The sequence below is a fragment of the Crocodylus siamensis genome, chromosome 6 (assembly GCF_052110815.1).
Source record: "Crocodylus siamensis isolate JL-2025a chromosome 6, ASM5211081v1, whole genome shotgun sequence".
In the NCBI taxonomy this organism is placed as follows: domain Eukaryota; kingdom Metazoa; phylum Chordata; order Crocodylia; family Crocodylidae; genus Crocodylus; species Crocodylus siamensis.
In genome coordinates, this window is record NC_143400.1 from 16482778 (window position 1) to 16498956 (window position 16179).

The 16179-nt window shown below is 59.2% G+C and overlaps 3 protein-coding genes across 6 annotated transcripts in view; 2 read left to right on the forward strand and 1 right to left on the reverse strand.

The window, feature by feature from the left end:
* The window catches only part of DEDD (death effector domain containing), a 37495-nt gene extending 34273 nt beyond the window's left edge, over positions 1-3222 (forward strand). For all 4 annotated transcript variants that reach the window (XM_090056423.1, XM_090056422.1, XM_090056424.1 and 1 more), the window contains one exon: positions 407-3222. In XM_090056423.1, coding sequence (XP_089912549.1) covers positions 407-783 — 377 coding nt within the window. In that variant the 3' untranslated portion in view covers positions 784-3222. The remainder of the gene's footprint in view (positions 1-406) is intronic.
* Positions 3223-4216: 994 nt separating this feature from the next.
* On the reverse strand, positions 4217-7091 carry NIT1 (nitrilase 1). The gene is made up of 4 exons (XM_090056420.1): positions 6463-7091; positions 6231-6364; positions 5520-5645; positions 4217-4865 (listed from the first exon to the last, which is right to left on the reverse strand). Exons 1-4 carry the CDS (start codon positions 7034-7036, stop codon positions 4491-4493), a joined length of 1209 nt encoding a protein of 402 aa, XP_089912546.1. The 5' UTR covers positions 7037-7091; the 3' UTR covers positions 4217-4490.
* Positions 7092-7499: 408 nt separating this feature from the next.
* PFDN2 (prefoldin subunit 2) lies at positions 7500-8792 on the forward strand. Its single transcript, XM_090056443.1, has 4 exons — positions 7500-7634; positions 7880-7968; positions 8058-8181; positions 8469-8792. Exons 1-4 carry the CDS (start codon positions 7542-7544, stop codon positions 8646-8648), a joined length of 486 nt encoding a protein of 161 aa, XP_089912569.1. The 5' UTR covers positions 7500-7541; the 3' UTR covers positions 8649-8792.
* The last annotated feature ends 7387 nt before the right edge of the window (positions 8793-16179 follow it).

The following is a 16179-nucleotide window of genomic DNA, read 5'->3' on the forward strand; positions in this document are numbered from 1 at the left end:
TGCAAATGCTGCTAATGCATGCAGAAGCTTGGGCGTTTCAGGACTGCCCTAGGCAGCTGTGTTGCTCCTACCTAGACCTCTGGCATATGGCATATACTAGAAACAGCTCCATGGAAAGGGTCTGTGGGCTCCAGTCTGCTCATGAGACTCCTCTAGTCAGTTGATCACCAGGGTGCCCTGTGGTGGGGTAGGACAGGAGGACACAAAGTGGCAGGGGAATGGCTGGGGGTGGGTACTGGCTGGTGGCATCTCTGCTTCAAGTCTGAGCTCTGCTGTCTCTGGCCCTATGCCACAAGGAAAAGAGGCACAGACCTTGGAAGCAAGGGCACAGCGCCAGGGTCCCTGGACATGGGGACTGTTGGGAGGAGAGTGCTCACTGTCCTGCCTGCTGGCTTGTGCCCCCCAGATATCCGCCTGCGTGTGCGAGCCGAGTACTGCCAGCATGAGACGGCGCTGCAGGGCAACGTCTTTTCCAACAAGCAGGACCCCCTGGAGCGGCAGTTCGAGCGCTTCAACCAGGCCAACACCATCCTCAAGTCCCGGGACCTGGGCTCCATTATCTGTGACATCAAGTTCTCCGAGCTCACCTACCTCGATGCGTTCTGGCGAGACTACATCAACGGCTCCTTGCTGGAGGCCCTCAAGGGCGTCTTCATCACAGACTCGCTCAAGCAGGCAGTGGGCCACGAGGCCATCAAGCTGCTGGTCAACGTGGACGAGGAGGATTACGAGGTGGGGCGCCAGAAACTCCTGAGGAACTTGATGCTGCAGACGGCACCCTGACCCGGCAGCTCTGGTGCCCATGCCCGGCAGCCCATCGCTCCTCCTCTTGGGTTTGTTTTTTCTTTTTCTTTTTTTTTCTTTTTCTCTTTTTTTTTAAAAAAAGATGATTTAAAGTCCTCCCAGCCCCACCTGCCCTGCAATGGACTGCCGAGTTAGGACTTGCGGTGCCTCCAGGGCAGGGCTGAGAGTGGAGGAGGAAGGGGAGCACCCACCTACAGTGCCGGGGCTCCTGTTGCCCTTCCCTCATTCTTCCCCCACCCCTGTGCAGTTTTTTGTACTGTCTGATTAAAAACCAGTCTCCCGTGGTGCCCGGGCCCTGTCAGTGAGCGAGTGTGGGGGGGGAGGGAGGGAGGGCTGATCCTAGGCTTGGGTCGAGGGACTGTTGTTAGACACTTTATCAGGGAATGGGTGCATGGCGTGAACCCCAGAGGGAGTGGGGAGAGGGGGGCACCCTTGGGTGTGAGTGGTGGGGGAGGGAGGGGATCATCTGTGAACCCAGATGCACCACGTAGCACTGGCCTGGGCACTGCTTCACCCACCTGCTGCTTGGCACAGGAGAGGGTCTCAGCTGAGATGTTTTAGGCCTGGTCTCTGCCCCCTAAGTCATTTCCTTCGGAGGCTGGGCACAGGGGACTAGAACAGCCCTCTCCTGCCTCCTGGCAGATGCTGACAACTCCCTGGTACAGCAGGGCCCTTCTGTTGGCAAGAAGAGATGCGGCACCAGGGGAGCGGCTCGGACAGGAGCAGGGCTTCTGGCCACATTGTCATCCAAGCGGTTCTCATTGCCCTTTGGGTGGGGCTGGGAGTGGGGCTACCCTGTCTGCCCTCATGCCACGGCATGGAGCCAGTCTTCTGCACTGATGTAGCCTGTGCTGGGAGCAAGAGCGGACGGGGCTGTTCTGCTTCACCTCCCCACAACCATGTGCCTTCGTTACCCCGTCCTGCCCCCTTCCTTCCCCGGCCCGAGCAGATGCCGACCTTTCCAGGACAGGGAGAGGTGTGGATATGGGCTGTCTGCCAGCCCCAACCCCACTCCCATGGGCAGCAGCCAGAGGAGCTGTCAGTTGTGCCATGTTGGCATGGAGAAGAGAGCTTAGCTCCCGCAGCCTGTGCTGCTTGGGCATCTCAGCTCCTCTGGCTGGCAGTGGGAGAGCACACGACAGCCTCTGAGGGGTGTGAGGGGTCACTGTGAAGCATGGTGGCACCCACTCCCAGCTCTTGTGTGGGAGAGCAGGCCCCATGCCCCCATCTCCCTTCCAGTCCTCGTGTGTCCCTGCTACCACGCTGTGCCTGGCTGTTGGGAGGGGGGCTGGAGTGTATCGGGGAAGCTGTGCAGCGTGGGCCCAGCGCCGTCTGTTTGATCCTGCCAATAAAACGTGGTCTGAGTCACTGGCTTGCACTGTGCACGGGGCCAGGGGTGCAGGGAGGCCTGTGCAGGCAGGGGCTGGCTGCTGCTGTCGGCATGGGGCCTATCCACTGCGGGCAGTGGGCGTCCCAGAGCAAGCGGTTGTGGATGGCAGGCCAGAGCTGGGTGGCGCTGAGCCTGGGTGGCCTGTCCATCACTCATGCTGAGGCCTAGAAACACTAACTTCACCTGCCCCGACAGTTATCCTGCAGTGGCCCAGGCCTAAGCACTGATCCCAGCATGAGGGGTGCAGGATGCTTTGGGTTCCCTCCTCCCAGCCCTGCTGATGGTGAGGGCCAACCAGTCTAGCAGCACCTGCTGAAATCTCACAATTGCTGCTCTTAAGTTCTGGAGAGAGGCTTCAACCCCCCCCCCCAACTTGGCTCATGTGCCCTGGGCACCTGGAGGGCCTCACACCTGCTTGGCTTGGGTCCTGGCCAATGAGGCATAACTGAGCTGTGGGGCAGTGATGGCTGCTTAATCCCCCACCCCCCAGGGTCTGGTGGTGCTCCCTCTCCTGTCCCAGGATCCAGCCCTGCTCTCTCCACAAGGGCTGGGCCCAGAGGTCACTTTCCAACCAGCAGCTCAGAGGTTGGATCTTCCCCACAGAGCTCTGCCCCAAGGCCCCATCTCCACCAGCCCCAGCCTTACCCCTGGAGCTGCTCATCTGACATCAGGGGCTGGGGGGGGTGTTGCTCGGTGTGGATGACAGGACAATTGGGGTGTGCTGTGCTGGCGGATTGCTGAGCAAGGGTTGGGGGAGGTGGCAGCTGGGAACTGGTCAGTGGGAGGCTGTGAGCAATCGAGCTGCATTTTTTCTAACCAGTTTTCTCAGTTGCGTGTGCATGGTCGATCTCCCCCTCCCTCCCCCAGCACACGCACGCACACATACACCCCCCTCCCCCAGTTTGAGGACAGTTCTGGCACAAATTGTGTAACTTCTGTGACTTCTGTATTTTTTAAGCCTCCAGTATATCAGTCATACTCCCTGTGTAGCTTTCAGTTTTCTTGAAATAAACATCTACTGCATCTCGCAGGCTCCCTGCGTTGCTGCTTCAGCGGGCAGCTGCTCTGCCTTGCCCCTGCCAGCTGGGGCTTTTCTGGAGACCCTCAATTGGGGAGGAGGGGAATCCTACTGCCCCCTTCCCCCCCAGAGAACAGCTGCACCTGGCAGCACTGAGGGCTTCTTGTGCCCCGGAAGAGGCTTCCAAGCCTGGTTTTGTGCTCAGTGGATGCAGCCCAGGGGCTCTTCCACCCACCCTGTCCTGTGGGGAAGTGGGGGGGGAGGGTAGGTGAGTTCCAGGCTGAGGCCCACCAGTGTGGCTTCTTTACGACCTCCGGGGTCCAGGATGCTGCCTGCTGGCACAGGCCCCATCTGGCTGGCAACATGGGGCAGGAGCTGTGCTGCTGGGTGCTTGAATTGGGGGTGACTGTGTTCCCCTGAAGTCGGGCAGAGAGAGGGCAGGGCAAGGTGGAGGCAGCTGTCGTGGGGAACAACCGACTTGGCCTAGGAATGGGCCAAGCCAGGAGCACCTGACAAAGCAGGTTGTTGCCTTTGAAAGCTCCTGCCTCTGGCCTGGTCTGGCTCTTAGGTCTGCTGCTATAGGTGGCTCTGGCCTGGAGAGCTGGGCTTGCTGCTTGCGCACAACTGTGCCAGCAGAGCCCTCCTAAAACAAATAGCTCCTGTTCCTTTGCATCTGAGCCATGGCTTTTACTGGCCAAGTGCCATGATCCCTTTTACATGTGGAACAAATAACTCATGTGTCAGCCCCTTTCCTGGCCAGGAAGTGCTGCCCTGGGGCTTGCACCATAAGACATAGCCATGCTACAGCGCAGAGGGAAAAAGCTCACACCCAGCCTGGAGAACTGCTCTGCTGGGGCTCGAAGCAGGATGTGCCTGGTGTTCATGCGAAGGTGGAATGGACTGAACTCTCTGCACCTGGAGACCTACACTCACTTGATAGCAACTGTCTTTTGAGGCCTGCACTGCAACCAGGCAAGTGGCGCAGTCAGCATCCAGAGCAGCCATTTCCTCACTCTTCACATTTATTTTGCAGCTGTGAGGGGAAGGCAGCTCACCTAGGCCTAGCCTTGCACCTGGGCCCTGTGCAAGGGCCATCCTAACCACTGGGGCAGCCACACTTGCTCCCTGCTCAGGGCAGGCTGAGGCAGCTGTATGGCTGTCCCTGCTGGAGCATGGTGCCTGTGGGCAGTGGGAAAGGGGGGTGCAGGCCAGCTGAGCCCCCCCAACCCCCTACTTACTCCACCAAGGGAAACCTGAAGGACATGACCCACTAATGGACTAGTGACTGATGGGTGGAGGTTCCTCCCACTTCTCCTCTGTGCAGTCCCCGCTGTCTCCAGGCTGGCAGGGGTCTGCCTCGGTGTCAACAGCCTCGTGGAGTAGCGGGGCCTTCTTCAGGATGCCGATGCTACCGTAGATTTCAGGCCGGCGGTGAGCCCAGAGGGGCATCTCCCGGCGTAGGCGGTGCAGGTAGGGAAGGTCAATCTCAGCGTAGCACAGGCCTGGCCCCTCCTGGCACTGGGCAATGACGCGGCCCCAGGGGTCCACCACCATGGTGTGGCCGTAGGATGAACGATGCTCGTTGTGCTTCCCCGTCTGTGCCGCTGCAACCACGTAGCACTGGGTCTCTATGGCACGGGCCCGGAGCAGCACCTGCAAGGGGCAGGGCTGCCTGAGCCACAGGGGGACTCCAGAGGGCCTGAAAACTAAGTAAGGGCACCTTTCCCTAGGCCAGGGAGGTGCTGTCAGCACTGGGGAACCCTCCCAGACCTGTCCATGCACTTGGGTGCTCCGGGGTGCCAGCCAGCCTGGGATAACAGCATGCCTAGAGCTATGGGGAATGCCCCCAGCCAGGCCCCAGGACTTGTTCTGCAGCCTCCTCCAGCGCTGGGACTTTGCGCCCAGACAAAGGGCATCTTCTCTGCTCTTAGGACTCATGTTCTGATGAAACCTGTGTAAAAACCAGCTCTGGACCTGTTCCACATTTCCAAACAGTAATGTAGTTGTCTGGATGTTTTTATGGCATGATCATTCCTTTGCATGCGTGGCCTGCCTTAAGTTTACAGCACGATTCACCAGTTAACTGCATAATGTGATGTACGGCAGAGGCCTTGATGAGCCGCTGCTGCCCCAAAGGGGAAGAGAAGCGGGGACTGCAGGATGGCAGAAACAAGCCATGGGGGCTGATGTGGAGCTCTGAGGGCTGCAGCCCAGGCCCTGCCCCTGGGTGCAAGTTGTGTGGGAAGTCGGGGGTAGTGTCAGCCCCTGGCCAGCACCAGTGCAGCCCGGCAGCAGTGTGAGTCTCACCTCCCAGTGGGCAGCCCCCGTGGTCTCAGTGAAAGCTGACGGGAAGGTGAGGATCTCGGCTCCCTCCCGGGCCAGTGCCAGGGAGATCTCAGGGAAGCGCAGATCATAGCAGATGGCGAGGCCAACCTGAGGCAGGGGGGCAAGAAGACATCCCCATGTGATGCAGAACAAGCCCCCTGCTCTTCCCCCCCTCCCCGTAAGACACTCATCCCGGGACACTTGGGGAGAAAGGATGTGGCTCATGGGGGGTGGTGCTTGGGGTAAGAAGCTTTGGCTGGGGCAAAGCAGGGCCAGCCCAGCTCCCAGGCATGCACCAGGTGCAAGGGAAAGGGATGAGATGGCCCCAGAGGGGAACCTACTGCTGGTTTCTCAAGGTGGGGTGCACCCTAGCAGCTGGCATGATGCTCCCAGGACCCCCAGGGCCAAAGTTGCTGGGGTCCCAGCCCCCTACCCTGTCCTTGGGGACTGAGCCCACAGAGCAGCAGGGCAGGGGAACCCCATCCGGGCTCTGGGCTCCTGTCCTGTGACCCTGTGCCCCGAATGGGGCCTGCCCTGGGCTGTGACTCCCACAGCACAGAGGTGGATGGTTGGGGGGGCCACGGCCCGGCCTGGGCAGAACCGGGGCTGACGCCGGGACCCACCTCCGTCGGGCTATCGGGGCAGCTGCTCTGCCCGACAGTGCGGGGCTGGGCCACCCCGCCTCGGCTGTACCTTTCCCACGGACGTGCTGACCGGGGGCGCGATGTCGAAGCCCGGGTGGGTGTAGCTGCTCTCCTCCAGCGAGACGCGCCCCTCCAGCTCCACGTCGAAGAGGTGGATCTTCCTGTAGGCGGCCGCCATGGAGCCTGCAACGAGACAGGAGTCGAGGGGAGCCCGAGCTGGGGCAGGGGGCACGCAGCACCCTGGCGGGGGAGACATTGGGGGGGGGGGGCGTGTCACGGACCGTCGGGCCCGATCAGCAGGTGGCAGTTGTAGGCGCGCCCGTCGCCCTCGCTGTGGCCATGGCCCGGGCGGAGCTCGCGGAAGCCGCCGAGCGAGAGCCAGACGTGGCAGGCGCGGGCGAGGCGGGCGCAGCGCCGCACCAGGGCCCCGCGCAGCGGCTCGGCCGGACCGGGCTGCCCGGGCGGCCCCAGCGCGGCGAAGGCCTCGGGCAGGCAGACGAGCCCCGCGCCGCGCGCCGCCGCCTCCCGCACCAGGCGCTCGCAGGCCGCCGCGTTGCTCTCCAAGTCGTCCGTGGCCGTCAGCTGCGCCGCCGCCACCAGCCTGCGCGGCCCGAGCCCGGGGGCCGCCATGGAGCCGACACCGCGCCGAGGCGGCCGCAGCAGCGCCCGGGCCGCGGTCAGGCCCCAGCGACCCCCGGGCACTGGCGGCCGCGCCTCCTGCGGGCGCCCGCGACAAAGATGGCGCCCTAGAGGGGGCTTCAGCACGCTGCTCCCCTCACAAACATGGCGCCCCAGGGAGCGTTTCAAACAAATTATCTTCTGGAGAAAGCAGCGCGACGTGCCCCCAACAAACATGGCGCCGGGGGGGGGATTTCGGTCGGCTTCGTTCCTTGGGGAAAAGAGTGTGATGTGCCCCCAACAAACATGGCGCCTGAGGGGGGGTTCGGTAAGGCGTCGCTCCGGCGAAGACAGCGTGACGTGCCCCCAACAAAGATGGCGTCTGAAGGGGGTTGGGCACGTCAAGTAATTTCCAGAGAAAATAACTCGACGTGCCCTCAAGAAAGATGGTGCCTGAGAAGGGGCGTCACAAATAAACTCTACAAAAGACGACACGACGTGCCACCAACAAACATGGCGCCTGAGGGGGATTTCGGTCGGCTTCGTTCCAGGGAGAAAAACAGTACGATGTGCCGCCAAGAAAGATGGCGACAGAGGGGGGCCGGGGCGGGGCTTCAGTAAACTGTTCTCTAGGGAGGGCGGTGCGATGCGCCCTCAACAAAGATGGTATCCGCAGGCCTTTTTGTATTTTTGTGTTTCCGGCGGGCCGGCTCACGCCCCGGAAGTGGGAGCAGTGTAGCGCATGCGCAGAGCGGGCGAGGAGATGGCGGACAGCGGAAAGGCCCGGGCTGGCTCAGCGGCTCCTGCTGCTGGCAAAGCCTTGACGGCGGAGCAGGTGCCGGGCGGGGCGTGGGTGGGGCGGGCAGAGCCACCGCACACAGCAGAGGGGGCGGAGCTAGGTGCGTGCGGGGCAGGGTGTCGTACCCACTCGTGAGGCAGACCGAGCACGTGCCGGGCGGGACCACTGTCCCTATGCGGGGTGCAGCGCCGGGCGGGACCACTGTTCCCATTGGGGGGGCAGCGCTGGGCGGGGAGGCGGCAGTGGGGCCGGCACCCCCCGGGTGACACGTCCCCCCGCAGGTGGTGGCCGGCTTCAACCGTCTGCGGCAGGAGCAGCGAGGCCTGGCCTCCAAGGCGGCGGAGCTGGAGATGGAGCTGAATGAACACAGGTGGGCGAGCGGGGCGTCTTTGGCAGTGCGGGGCCAGGGGGTGCAGTACGGCCGCAGGACCTCACCCCCCACGCCCCCTGTTCCGGCAGCCTGGTGATTGAGACGCTGCGCGAGGTGGACCCCACGCGGCGGTGCTATCGCATGGTGGGCGGCGTGCTGGTGGAGCGCACCGTCAAGGAGGTGCTGCCCGCGCTGGAGAGCAACAAGGAGCAGGTGGGAGGTGCCGTCGGCCTCGCTGCGCTGCCACGGGGTGGGGGGCTCGCGGCTGGGCAGAGCCGGGATCCCCAGGGCTCAGCCCAGGCACGGGGCCCCTCGCTGCCCTGCCCGATGCGCCAGACAGGTCCTCACAGCCCCGCAGTGCGTGCATCGTGCCCGCGGCAGCCCCCGGCCGGCGCATCCTGATCCCCGCAGACTCGTGCCCTGGGCTGTGCGTTGGCCCGTGCTGAGTCCTGCCATGTGCCCCCTGCCTGACTCCTCGTCCTCCTCTGTCCGCCCGGCAGATCAGCAAGATCATCGAGACACTGAACCAGCAGCTGCAGACGAAGGGCCGGGAGCTGAACGAGTTCCGGGAGAAGCACAACATCCGCCTCATGGGCGAGGACGACCAGAAGCAGCCGCCGAAGGACAGTGCGGAGGGCAGCGGGCCCAAGGCCAGCTCTGCCGGCGTCTTGGTCTCCTAGGCTGTTTCCCCTGTGCCCTGCCCCCTTCCCCAAGGACTGTCCACCCCTTTCCGGGGCCCTGGTTCTCCCCCCCACCCCAGCTTAACTTTATTACTTTGGCATCTCGTGTCATATTTTTGTTAAATACATTTTTTTTGGTCGTGAGCTCAGTGCGTAAGTGGTGGAAGAGGGGCTGGGTGTGTAGTTGGGGCAGGAGCTCATTGGCCTCAGAGGGGACCCCCAGACCCCCCCTCATCAGTGTCTCGGCCTTGGTCTCTGTAGACAGGGAGCCAGGTGCCCTCATGAGCTTCTCAGGGACCCTGCTCCTGGGCTGGACCCACACTATGATTTTGAGGCCTTCTTGTCTCATGCCAGCCTCATCCTTATGCCACCTGCACCATGCCACCTTTAGCCAGCAATCGCTCTGCTCCCCGGACCAGCACCCTATGCTCGTGCAGTCACAGAGCCGTCACCCTCTGTGAGAAGCTGGTTCCAGCCCTGCAGCTTCCTGGGGTGATGTGTGCGCACAGTCCCAGCCCCTTTCCAGCATAGGATGGATGCTGGCCTGTCTCGACCCCATTCAGGCCACAGGGGTGATAGTCCAGGCTGAAAACCCCTGCATGCTAATGGCTTGTAATGTGCTGTGAGGAGGAGAGGCATCACACAGCTGCAGCGCTTTGCCTAGCTGGAGCCCAGAGTCTATGCCGTGCACAACAAGATTGGATCAGCCTGGTCCCAAGACAGCTGCTTGGAAACCAAGTCAGGGGTTGGGGACAGGGTGACCTCAGCCAGAGCCATGCAGTCAAGCAGCAATGACCGGGGGCTGGGAATGTTGCACCAGCCTGTCCCTGCTGCGGTCTTGGGCTCATGCCAGGACACCGGTAAAGGCCAAACTGTTCTGTCCCAGCCTGTGGCAGAAAGCCACCTTCATTTCTCCCCAAAATCTCTGCCCTGTGACAATGTGATTAGATGGGCCAGCACAGAGGAGTCACACCTCAGCCTGTCTTTAGGTAACCTGAGCTGGCTGCATTCCTGAGGGAGGGGGGAACCTGCTCCCTCTGCCCACGGGACTGGCATCAGTTACCTGGGTGAGGGGCATCTGCCTGGTGGGCTGGAGTCTGCCCGGTAACAGGTGATGTATTTCAAATTGGTTGGCTGACAGCCAACTGGGGCTGACCTCCACTGGCCCAGGTGAAGGAGGTCACAGGGGCTATATAGGTTGGGCGGGGGGGAGGCTCGCTCTTCTCTCTTCGGCCATGAGGTGAAGCAGCAGCCAAGCAGGGGAGACAGAGGAGCCTTGCCATCGGGACCTAGCTCTCTCTCTCACCCCCAGACTCCAGAGGGGAAACGGAAGAACTCTGGAAGATGCTTGTGAGGAAGCTGCTCAATCGGATTAGATATTTAGCAGGCAGTAACACAGATGCGTGATCAAAAGGCTACCGCAGCCACACTGTTTGCTCTTTAGGATTCCTAAGATATTGCTCAACCCTGTACCCTAGTTTACCCTACCCCTTGTGATCAATAAAGTTCTCCTTTTTGACTGTTGTGGGAGACTTATTGAGGGGTGGGTCTAAATTATGCCTAAGAGACCCCTTAGGTCTGCGGACTAAGGGAGACTTTACTTTTTGCCCCCGGACTTGGGGAAGTGCCCCAAGTGCCTGTACCAGGTCGAGTACCCGTCGGACTATTAGGCCTGTGTTTCCCCGAGGACACAGGGCCGAGGCAGTCCCTTCTTGGGGTGGTGGCGGGGACGTTACCCCCAGACTAGCGAGTGTGCTCCGGGAGAGGGGTCAGCCAAGCATAAGGCGCCTCTAGGGAGGCATTCGGAGCCTGGAAGGTGGGCGGGCGTGGGGAGGTGGGCAGCTCAACGCAGGAGCACCCCCTACTGGCCCGCCACACGGTGGCAGTCGTGGGATCCGAATACCCTGCTGTTTTACAGGCATAATTTGGGAAGAGGAATAGAGTCACTGAAATCCCTTGAGCAAACAATTTCTAATTTGGCATTGGGTCGACTGGATAGGGTAGATAGCCAGGATGGTGGACCAGTACATCCAAATGACCGTGCCTGAACTAGAAGAATGGGCGAGAGGCCTTCATGTGAAGAAAAGGCTAAAGAAGGAAGAACTGATTAAACTCCTGAGTGACAATGACTCGGCCACAGAGCAAACTTCACGCATGCCAACTTTTGAGTCCTCCCCAGAATCACAGCGCCGGACACCAATTCCACAGTCCTCAGGGAGATCAACCCCTACGGAGGAGCGCTGGAGGTACCAGATGCGGCTAGAAGCTGAAGAGCGGGAGTGAGAGAGCAAGCGCAAGTATGAGCTGGAGTTGAAAAGGATGGAGCTGGAGGTGAAAAAGATGGAGCCGGCGGAGAAGACAGCACAGCGCAAGGCGGAGGCCCAAAAGGCAAGGCTCAAGCGCGAGCATGAACTAGAGGTACTCCATCTGCAGCCCAAACCAAACTCCCCAGCCTTCTCTCGCTACCGAGTCAGAGACGATCCTGACGTGTTCCTCAGCATCTTTGAAAGGCAAGCCCGACAGTGGAAAGTGCCTCAGGAAAAATTCATGATGCACATGGCTCTTCTGGTAGAAGGCGACCTGGCGGTGGTCCTGAACAGCCTTCCCTTGGATGCAGCTGATGACTATGATGCCTTTAAACAGGCCGTGTCTTCAAGGGTCAAGTTAGGACCGGATTATTTCCGGACAAAATTCCAGAATATCTGCCCGCAACCCAAGAAATCAATGGCTGATTATGTGGCCTTAATGTGGGATGCTTTCCTTAAATGGACAGACAGAGCCAAAGCTGACACCGTTGAGAAACTGCACCATCTCATGACATTGGACCAATTTTATTATTGCTATCCAAGGGAGATTAAAACCCTAGTCAAGGACGGGGGCCCCAAAACCACCCATGAGGCTGGTGAAATTGCGGATCAGCTGTTGCTTAATCGTGAGGGGTCAGACAAGAAGCCTCCCTGCTCTGGGAAGGAACATAAAGGGGTCCAAAGAGGGGGGAGGGGAGGGCCAGGTCCAAAAGGGGAAAAGGGGCCATCCCAGACCGAGTGTAAGGAGGCCCCTGATTCGACCAAACACCCCAATTTGGAGAAGAGGGGGTGCTATAACTGCAGGGAGCCAACCCTTATCATTCAAGGGGTGGGGTCTCCGCCATTTGAGATACTGGTAACCCGGTCACCCATCGAGTGGAGAGGCTGTGCGATGCATGTAGAAATGGGTGTGATGGAAGGGGCTCCGGCTCCCATCCTGGTGGGACGGGATATACTTAATCGAGAACTTCTGCACAGAGAGATGGACCAGGCCCTAGAGCTAGAGCCCTACCGCATTAACGCAGTGACTCGTCTGCAGAGCAAAAAGGCTAGACGGGGAGGTTTAGAAACTCCCCAAGAGACAGCCACACCATTGGCTGCCCTGGGAGAGGCCCGAGCGGGGGGTGAACGCACACCAGACCCTCAGGGAACTAGCAACCCCGAGGGTGGGCTAAGTGACAGTCCCGGAGAGGTGTCTAGTCCGTCAGCAGCAGAGGAAGGAGAGATTCTCAGGGAGGAGTCCAGCGAAGTCCCTGAGGGTGAAGATGCACTCCCTGCAGGAGCCCCCGAACTCTCTGCTGATAGCTTAGCCGTGCAAGAGGAGTTCAAGCAGGAGGTTCTGGCAGACCCCAGCTTGGAGGACCTCCAGCAGATAGCTCAGGAGCAGGAGAGCGAGTTTACCCCAGAGAAGAGGGAGCAGGTGGTCTGGGATAAGGGACTTCTCTACCGGTTGTGGGTGCCAAAGAGCCATGCCTAGACCTGGGAACCCCATCGCCAGATCATAGTACCTCGCAAATACAGACAACGATTGCTCTCCATGGCTCACGATTTACCGTGTGCGGGTCACATGGGCAGGGAACGGACAGAATGTGACGGACTATTGCAGATCTTGTGAAATCTGCCAGCAGAAGGGCAAAAGTGGGGACAAGAGAAAGGCTCCCCTACAGCCCCTCCCGATCATTGATCAACCCTTCCAATGGGGATAGACATTGTGGGCCCTCTGAGGCATAAGACTCATAGAGGGAAAAAGTACATCCTGACTCTAGTGGACTTTGCCACTCGGTACTGGGAGGCAGTTGCCCTGACCTCCACTGAGGCACCTGTGGTTGCTGATGCCCTAACCAAAATCTTCTGTCAGCTGGGTTTTCCCTCCGAGATCCTGACCGACCGGGGTGGAAACTTCCTGGCGGAGGTGATGAAGTGCCTGTGGGAGTGCTGTGGGGTGAAACACCTCAAGACCACAGCCTACCACCCTCAGACAAATGGGCTAGTAGAGAGGTTCAGTGGGACCTTGAAAGGGATGCTAAAGGCCTATGTGGACTCTAACCCCAATGACTGGGATGAGAAACTGCCGCACTTGCTCTTTTCCTACCGGGACGTGCCCCAGGAGTCCACGGGGTTCTCGCCATTCGAGTTGATGTTTGGGAGGCGAGTTCGAGGTCCTCTCGATTTGGTGAGAGAGGAGTGGGAAGGGAAAATCACTTCCACCAAGACCCCCGTGGTGCAGTATGTGCTGAACTTTCGTCAGAAACTGACTGACATGATGAAAGTGGCACGAGAGTCCCTGGGACAGGCCCAGGAAAAGCAGAGGTCCTGGTACGATGAAAAGGCTCGCTTGCGTACCTTTGACCGCGGTGATAAGGTTATGGTTTTCCTGCCACTAAAGACAGACAAGCTACAAGCTGCTTGGGAAGGTCCCCATGTTGTCCTGGACAAGCTGGATGATGTGGCCTATGTTGTGGCCAGGAGTGGGAGAAAGCCTAAGACTGTTCATGTGAACATGCTTAAACCTTACTTTGCTAGAGGCGATACGGTGTTCTGGATTTCCTCAGTAGAAGGATCGCCTGAGGACCCAGAGGAGCCGGTCATGTACGGTGACTGGGATGGAGAGGCAGGAATAAAGGAACTGCGCCTGCTGGACCATCTGCCCTCCCAGGACAAGGACAAGTTGCTTGCGGTGCTCAAAGACTTTGAAACAGTGTTCTCCAACAAACCAGGTAAAACGGACCTGGCGGTACACTCCATAGACATGGGCAGCCATCGCCCTATACACTCCCGACCGTACTCAATTAATGAAAATGTGAAGCAAGCAATAATGTGAGAGATCACAGAGATGGAAGAGTTAGGGGTAATCTGGCCTTCAAGGAGTCCCTGGGCCAGCCCGGTGGTACTTGTCTGGAAGCAGGACGGGTCCATCTGGTTCTGTGTGGACTGCTGGAAGCTGAATGATATCACCACCCTGATGCATACCCTATGCCCAGGATGGACACTTTGCTCCATCGCCTGGGCCCTGCAAAGGTCATCTCTACTCTCGATCTGTCCGAAGGATTCTGGCAAATGGCACCGGATCCGCATGCCATAGCCAAGTGTGCCTTTACCACCACTGTGGGACTATATGAGTTTACAGTTTTACCTTTTGGTATGCGCAACTCTCCTGCATCCTTTCAAAGGTTGATTAATAACCTGCTACAAGGGTGCGAGCAGTTTGCCATGGCGTACATCGATGACATCACCATCTTCAGTCAGGACTTTGAATCGCACCTGATCCATCTGACCACCGTGTTAGGCAAGATCAAGCAAGCTGGTCTTACGGTGAAAGCTAAAAAGTGCCAGTGGGCACTATCCGAGGTAGTATACTTGGGACATCGGGTGGGTGGAGGTCATATTGCTCCCTTATGGGACAAGATTGAGGCCATTAAGGACTGGCCGCCTCCAAGAAGCAAGTCAGAGCCTTCCTTGGCCTGGCTGGATATTACAGACGGTTTGTCCCAGGATTTGGGGCGACGGCGGCACCCCTACACGAGCTGACCAAGAAGGGAAGCCCTGATCCAGTGGTCTGGAGGCCGGGGTGCCAAGAAGCATTCGACACCCTAAAGGCTGCCCTGGTCAAACAACCGATCCTGAAGGCACCGCTCTTTGATAAACCCTTCTACGTCGCCACGGACGCCTCCGACACAGGACTAGGAGCCGTACTCCTACAAGAGCACCAAGAGACGCGGCACCCCGTGGTGTACCTCAGCCGGAAGTTAATCCCTTGGGAGCGAAACCTGTCATCTATCGAGAAGGAGTGCTTGGCAATCATCTGGGCACTGAACAAGCTGAGGCCCTATCTATGGGGGCAGCAGTTCACCATCCTAACGGACCATGCCCCGCTGCAGTGGCTGCAGACGATGCAAAATTCCACTGCCAAGCTTCAGCGATGGGCCTGGCGGCTTCAGGAGTTCAACTTCACCGTCGAGCACATCAAGGGAAGCCAGAACGTGGTCGCGGATGCCCTGTCACGAAAGGACTCTGGGTAGTGGGTCGGGTGGACTCGGACCTGCTTGAGAGCACTCGGGCAGGGAAGTTCCTGAATGTGCTGTTATGTTTTATATGTTTTATTGTTAGGATCAGTATTATGTGGGGTGTAATTTCTCTGTAGGGTTGAAAGGTGACCCCTCCAAACTAGCACGCTTGTCTCCATACCTCTGTGAAGCTATGGATCCAAGCTTTTAAAGGGGGGGAGGGGGAAGTGTGGCAGAAAGCCATCTTCATTTCTCCCCAAAATCTCTGCCCTGTGACAATGTGATTAGATGGGCCAGCAGAGGATTCACACCTCAGCCTGTCTCTTTAGGTAACCTGAGCTGGCTGCAGTCCTGAGGGAGGGGGGAACCTGCTCCCTCTGCCCACGGGACTGGCATCAGCCACCTGGGTGAGGGGCATCTACCTGGGGAGCTGGAATCTGCCCGGTAACAGGTGATGTATTCCAAATTGGTTGGCTGACAGCCAACTGGGGCTGACCTCCACTGGCCCAGGTGACTGAGGTCACAGGGGCTATATAAGTTGGGGGAGAGGAGGCTCTCTCTCTTCGGCCATGAGGTGAAGCAGCAGCAAAGCAGGGGAGACAGAGAAGCCTTACCACCTAGCTCTCTCTCTCACCCCCAGGCTCCAGAGGGGAAACTGGAGAGCTCTGGAAGATGCTTGTGAGGAAGCTGCTCAATCGGATTAGATATCTAGCAGCCAGTAACACAGATGCATGATCAAAAGGCTACCGCAGCCACACTGTTTGCTCTTTAGGATTCCTAAGATATTGCTCAACCCTGTACCCTAGTTTCCCCTACCCCCTGTAATCAATACAGTTCTCCTTTTTGACTGGTGTGGGAGACTTATTGAGGGGTGGGTCTAAATTATGCCTAAGAGACCCCTTAGGTCTGTGGACTAAGGGAGACTACTTTTTGCCCCTGGACTTGGGGAAGTGCCCCAAGTGCCTGTACTGGGTCGAGTACCCGTCGGACTATTAGGCCTGTGTTTCCCCGAGGACACAGGGCCGAGAGTGAGTCCCTTCTCGGGGTGGTGGCGGGGACGTTACCCCCAGACTAGCGAGTGTGCTCTGGGAGAGGGGCCGGCCGAGCATGAGGCGCCCTAGGGAGGCATTCAGAGCCTGGCAGGTGGGCGGGCGCAGGGAGGTGGGCGGCTCAACGCAGGAGCGCCCCCCACTGGCCCGCCACACAGCCTTGTTTAGAAGC

Excerpts from the sequence above, each read along its gene's own strand:
- NIT1 (XM_090056420.1), bottom strand. The coding sequence starts at position 7,036 with ATGTTTGTTGGGGGCACGTCGCGCTGCTTTCTCCAGAAGATAATTTGT. Across the intron at positions 6,365-6,462 it reads CCTGCTGATCGGGCCCGACG|GCTCCATGGCGGCCGCCTAC; the intron begins GTCCGTGACACG and ends GTCTCGTTGCAG. Across the intron at positions 5,646-6,230 it reads TCAGCACGTCCGTGGGAAAG|GTTGGCCTCGCCATCTGCTA; the intron begins GTACAGCCGAGG and ends CCCCTGCCTCAG.
- PFDN2 (XM_090056443.1), top strand. The coding sequence starts at position 7,542 with ATGCGCAGAGCGGGCGAGGAGATGGCGGACAGCGGAAAGGCCCGGGCT. Across the intron at positions 7,969-8,057 it reads ATGGAGCTGAATGAACACAG|CCTGGTGATTGAGACGCTGC; the intron begins GTGGGCGAGCGG and ends CTGTTCCGGCAG. Across the intron at positions 8,182-8,468 it reads TGGAGAGCAACAAGGAGCAG|ATCAGCAAGATCATCGAGAC; the intron begins GTGGGAGGTGCC and ends TCCGCCCGGCAG.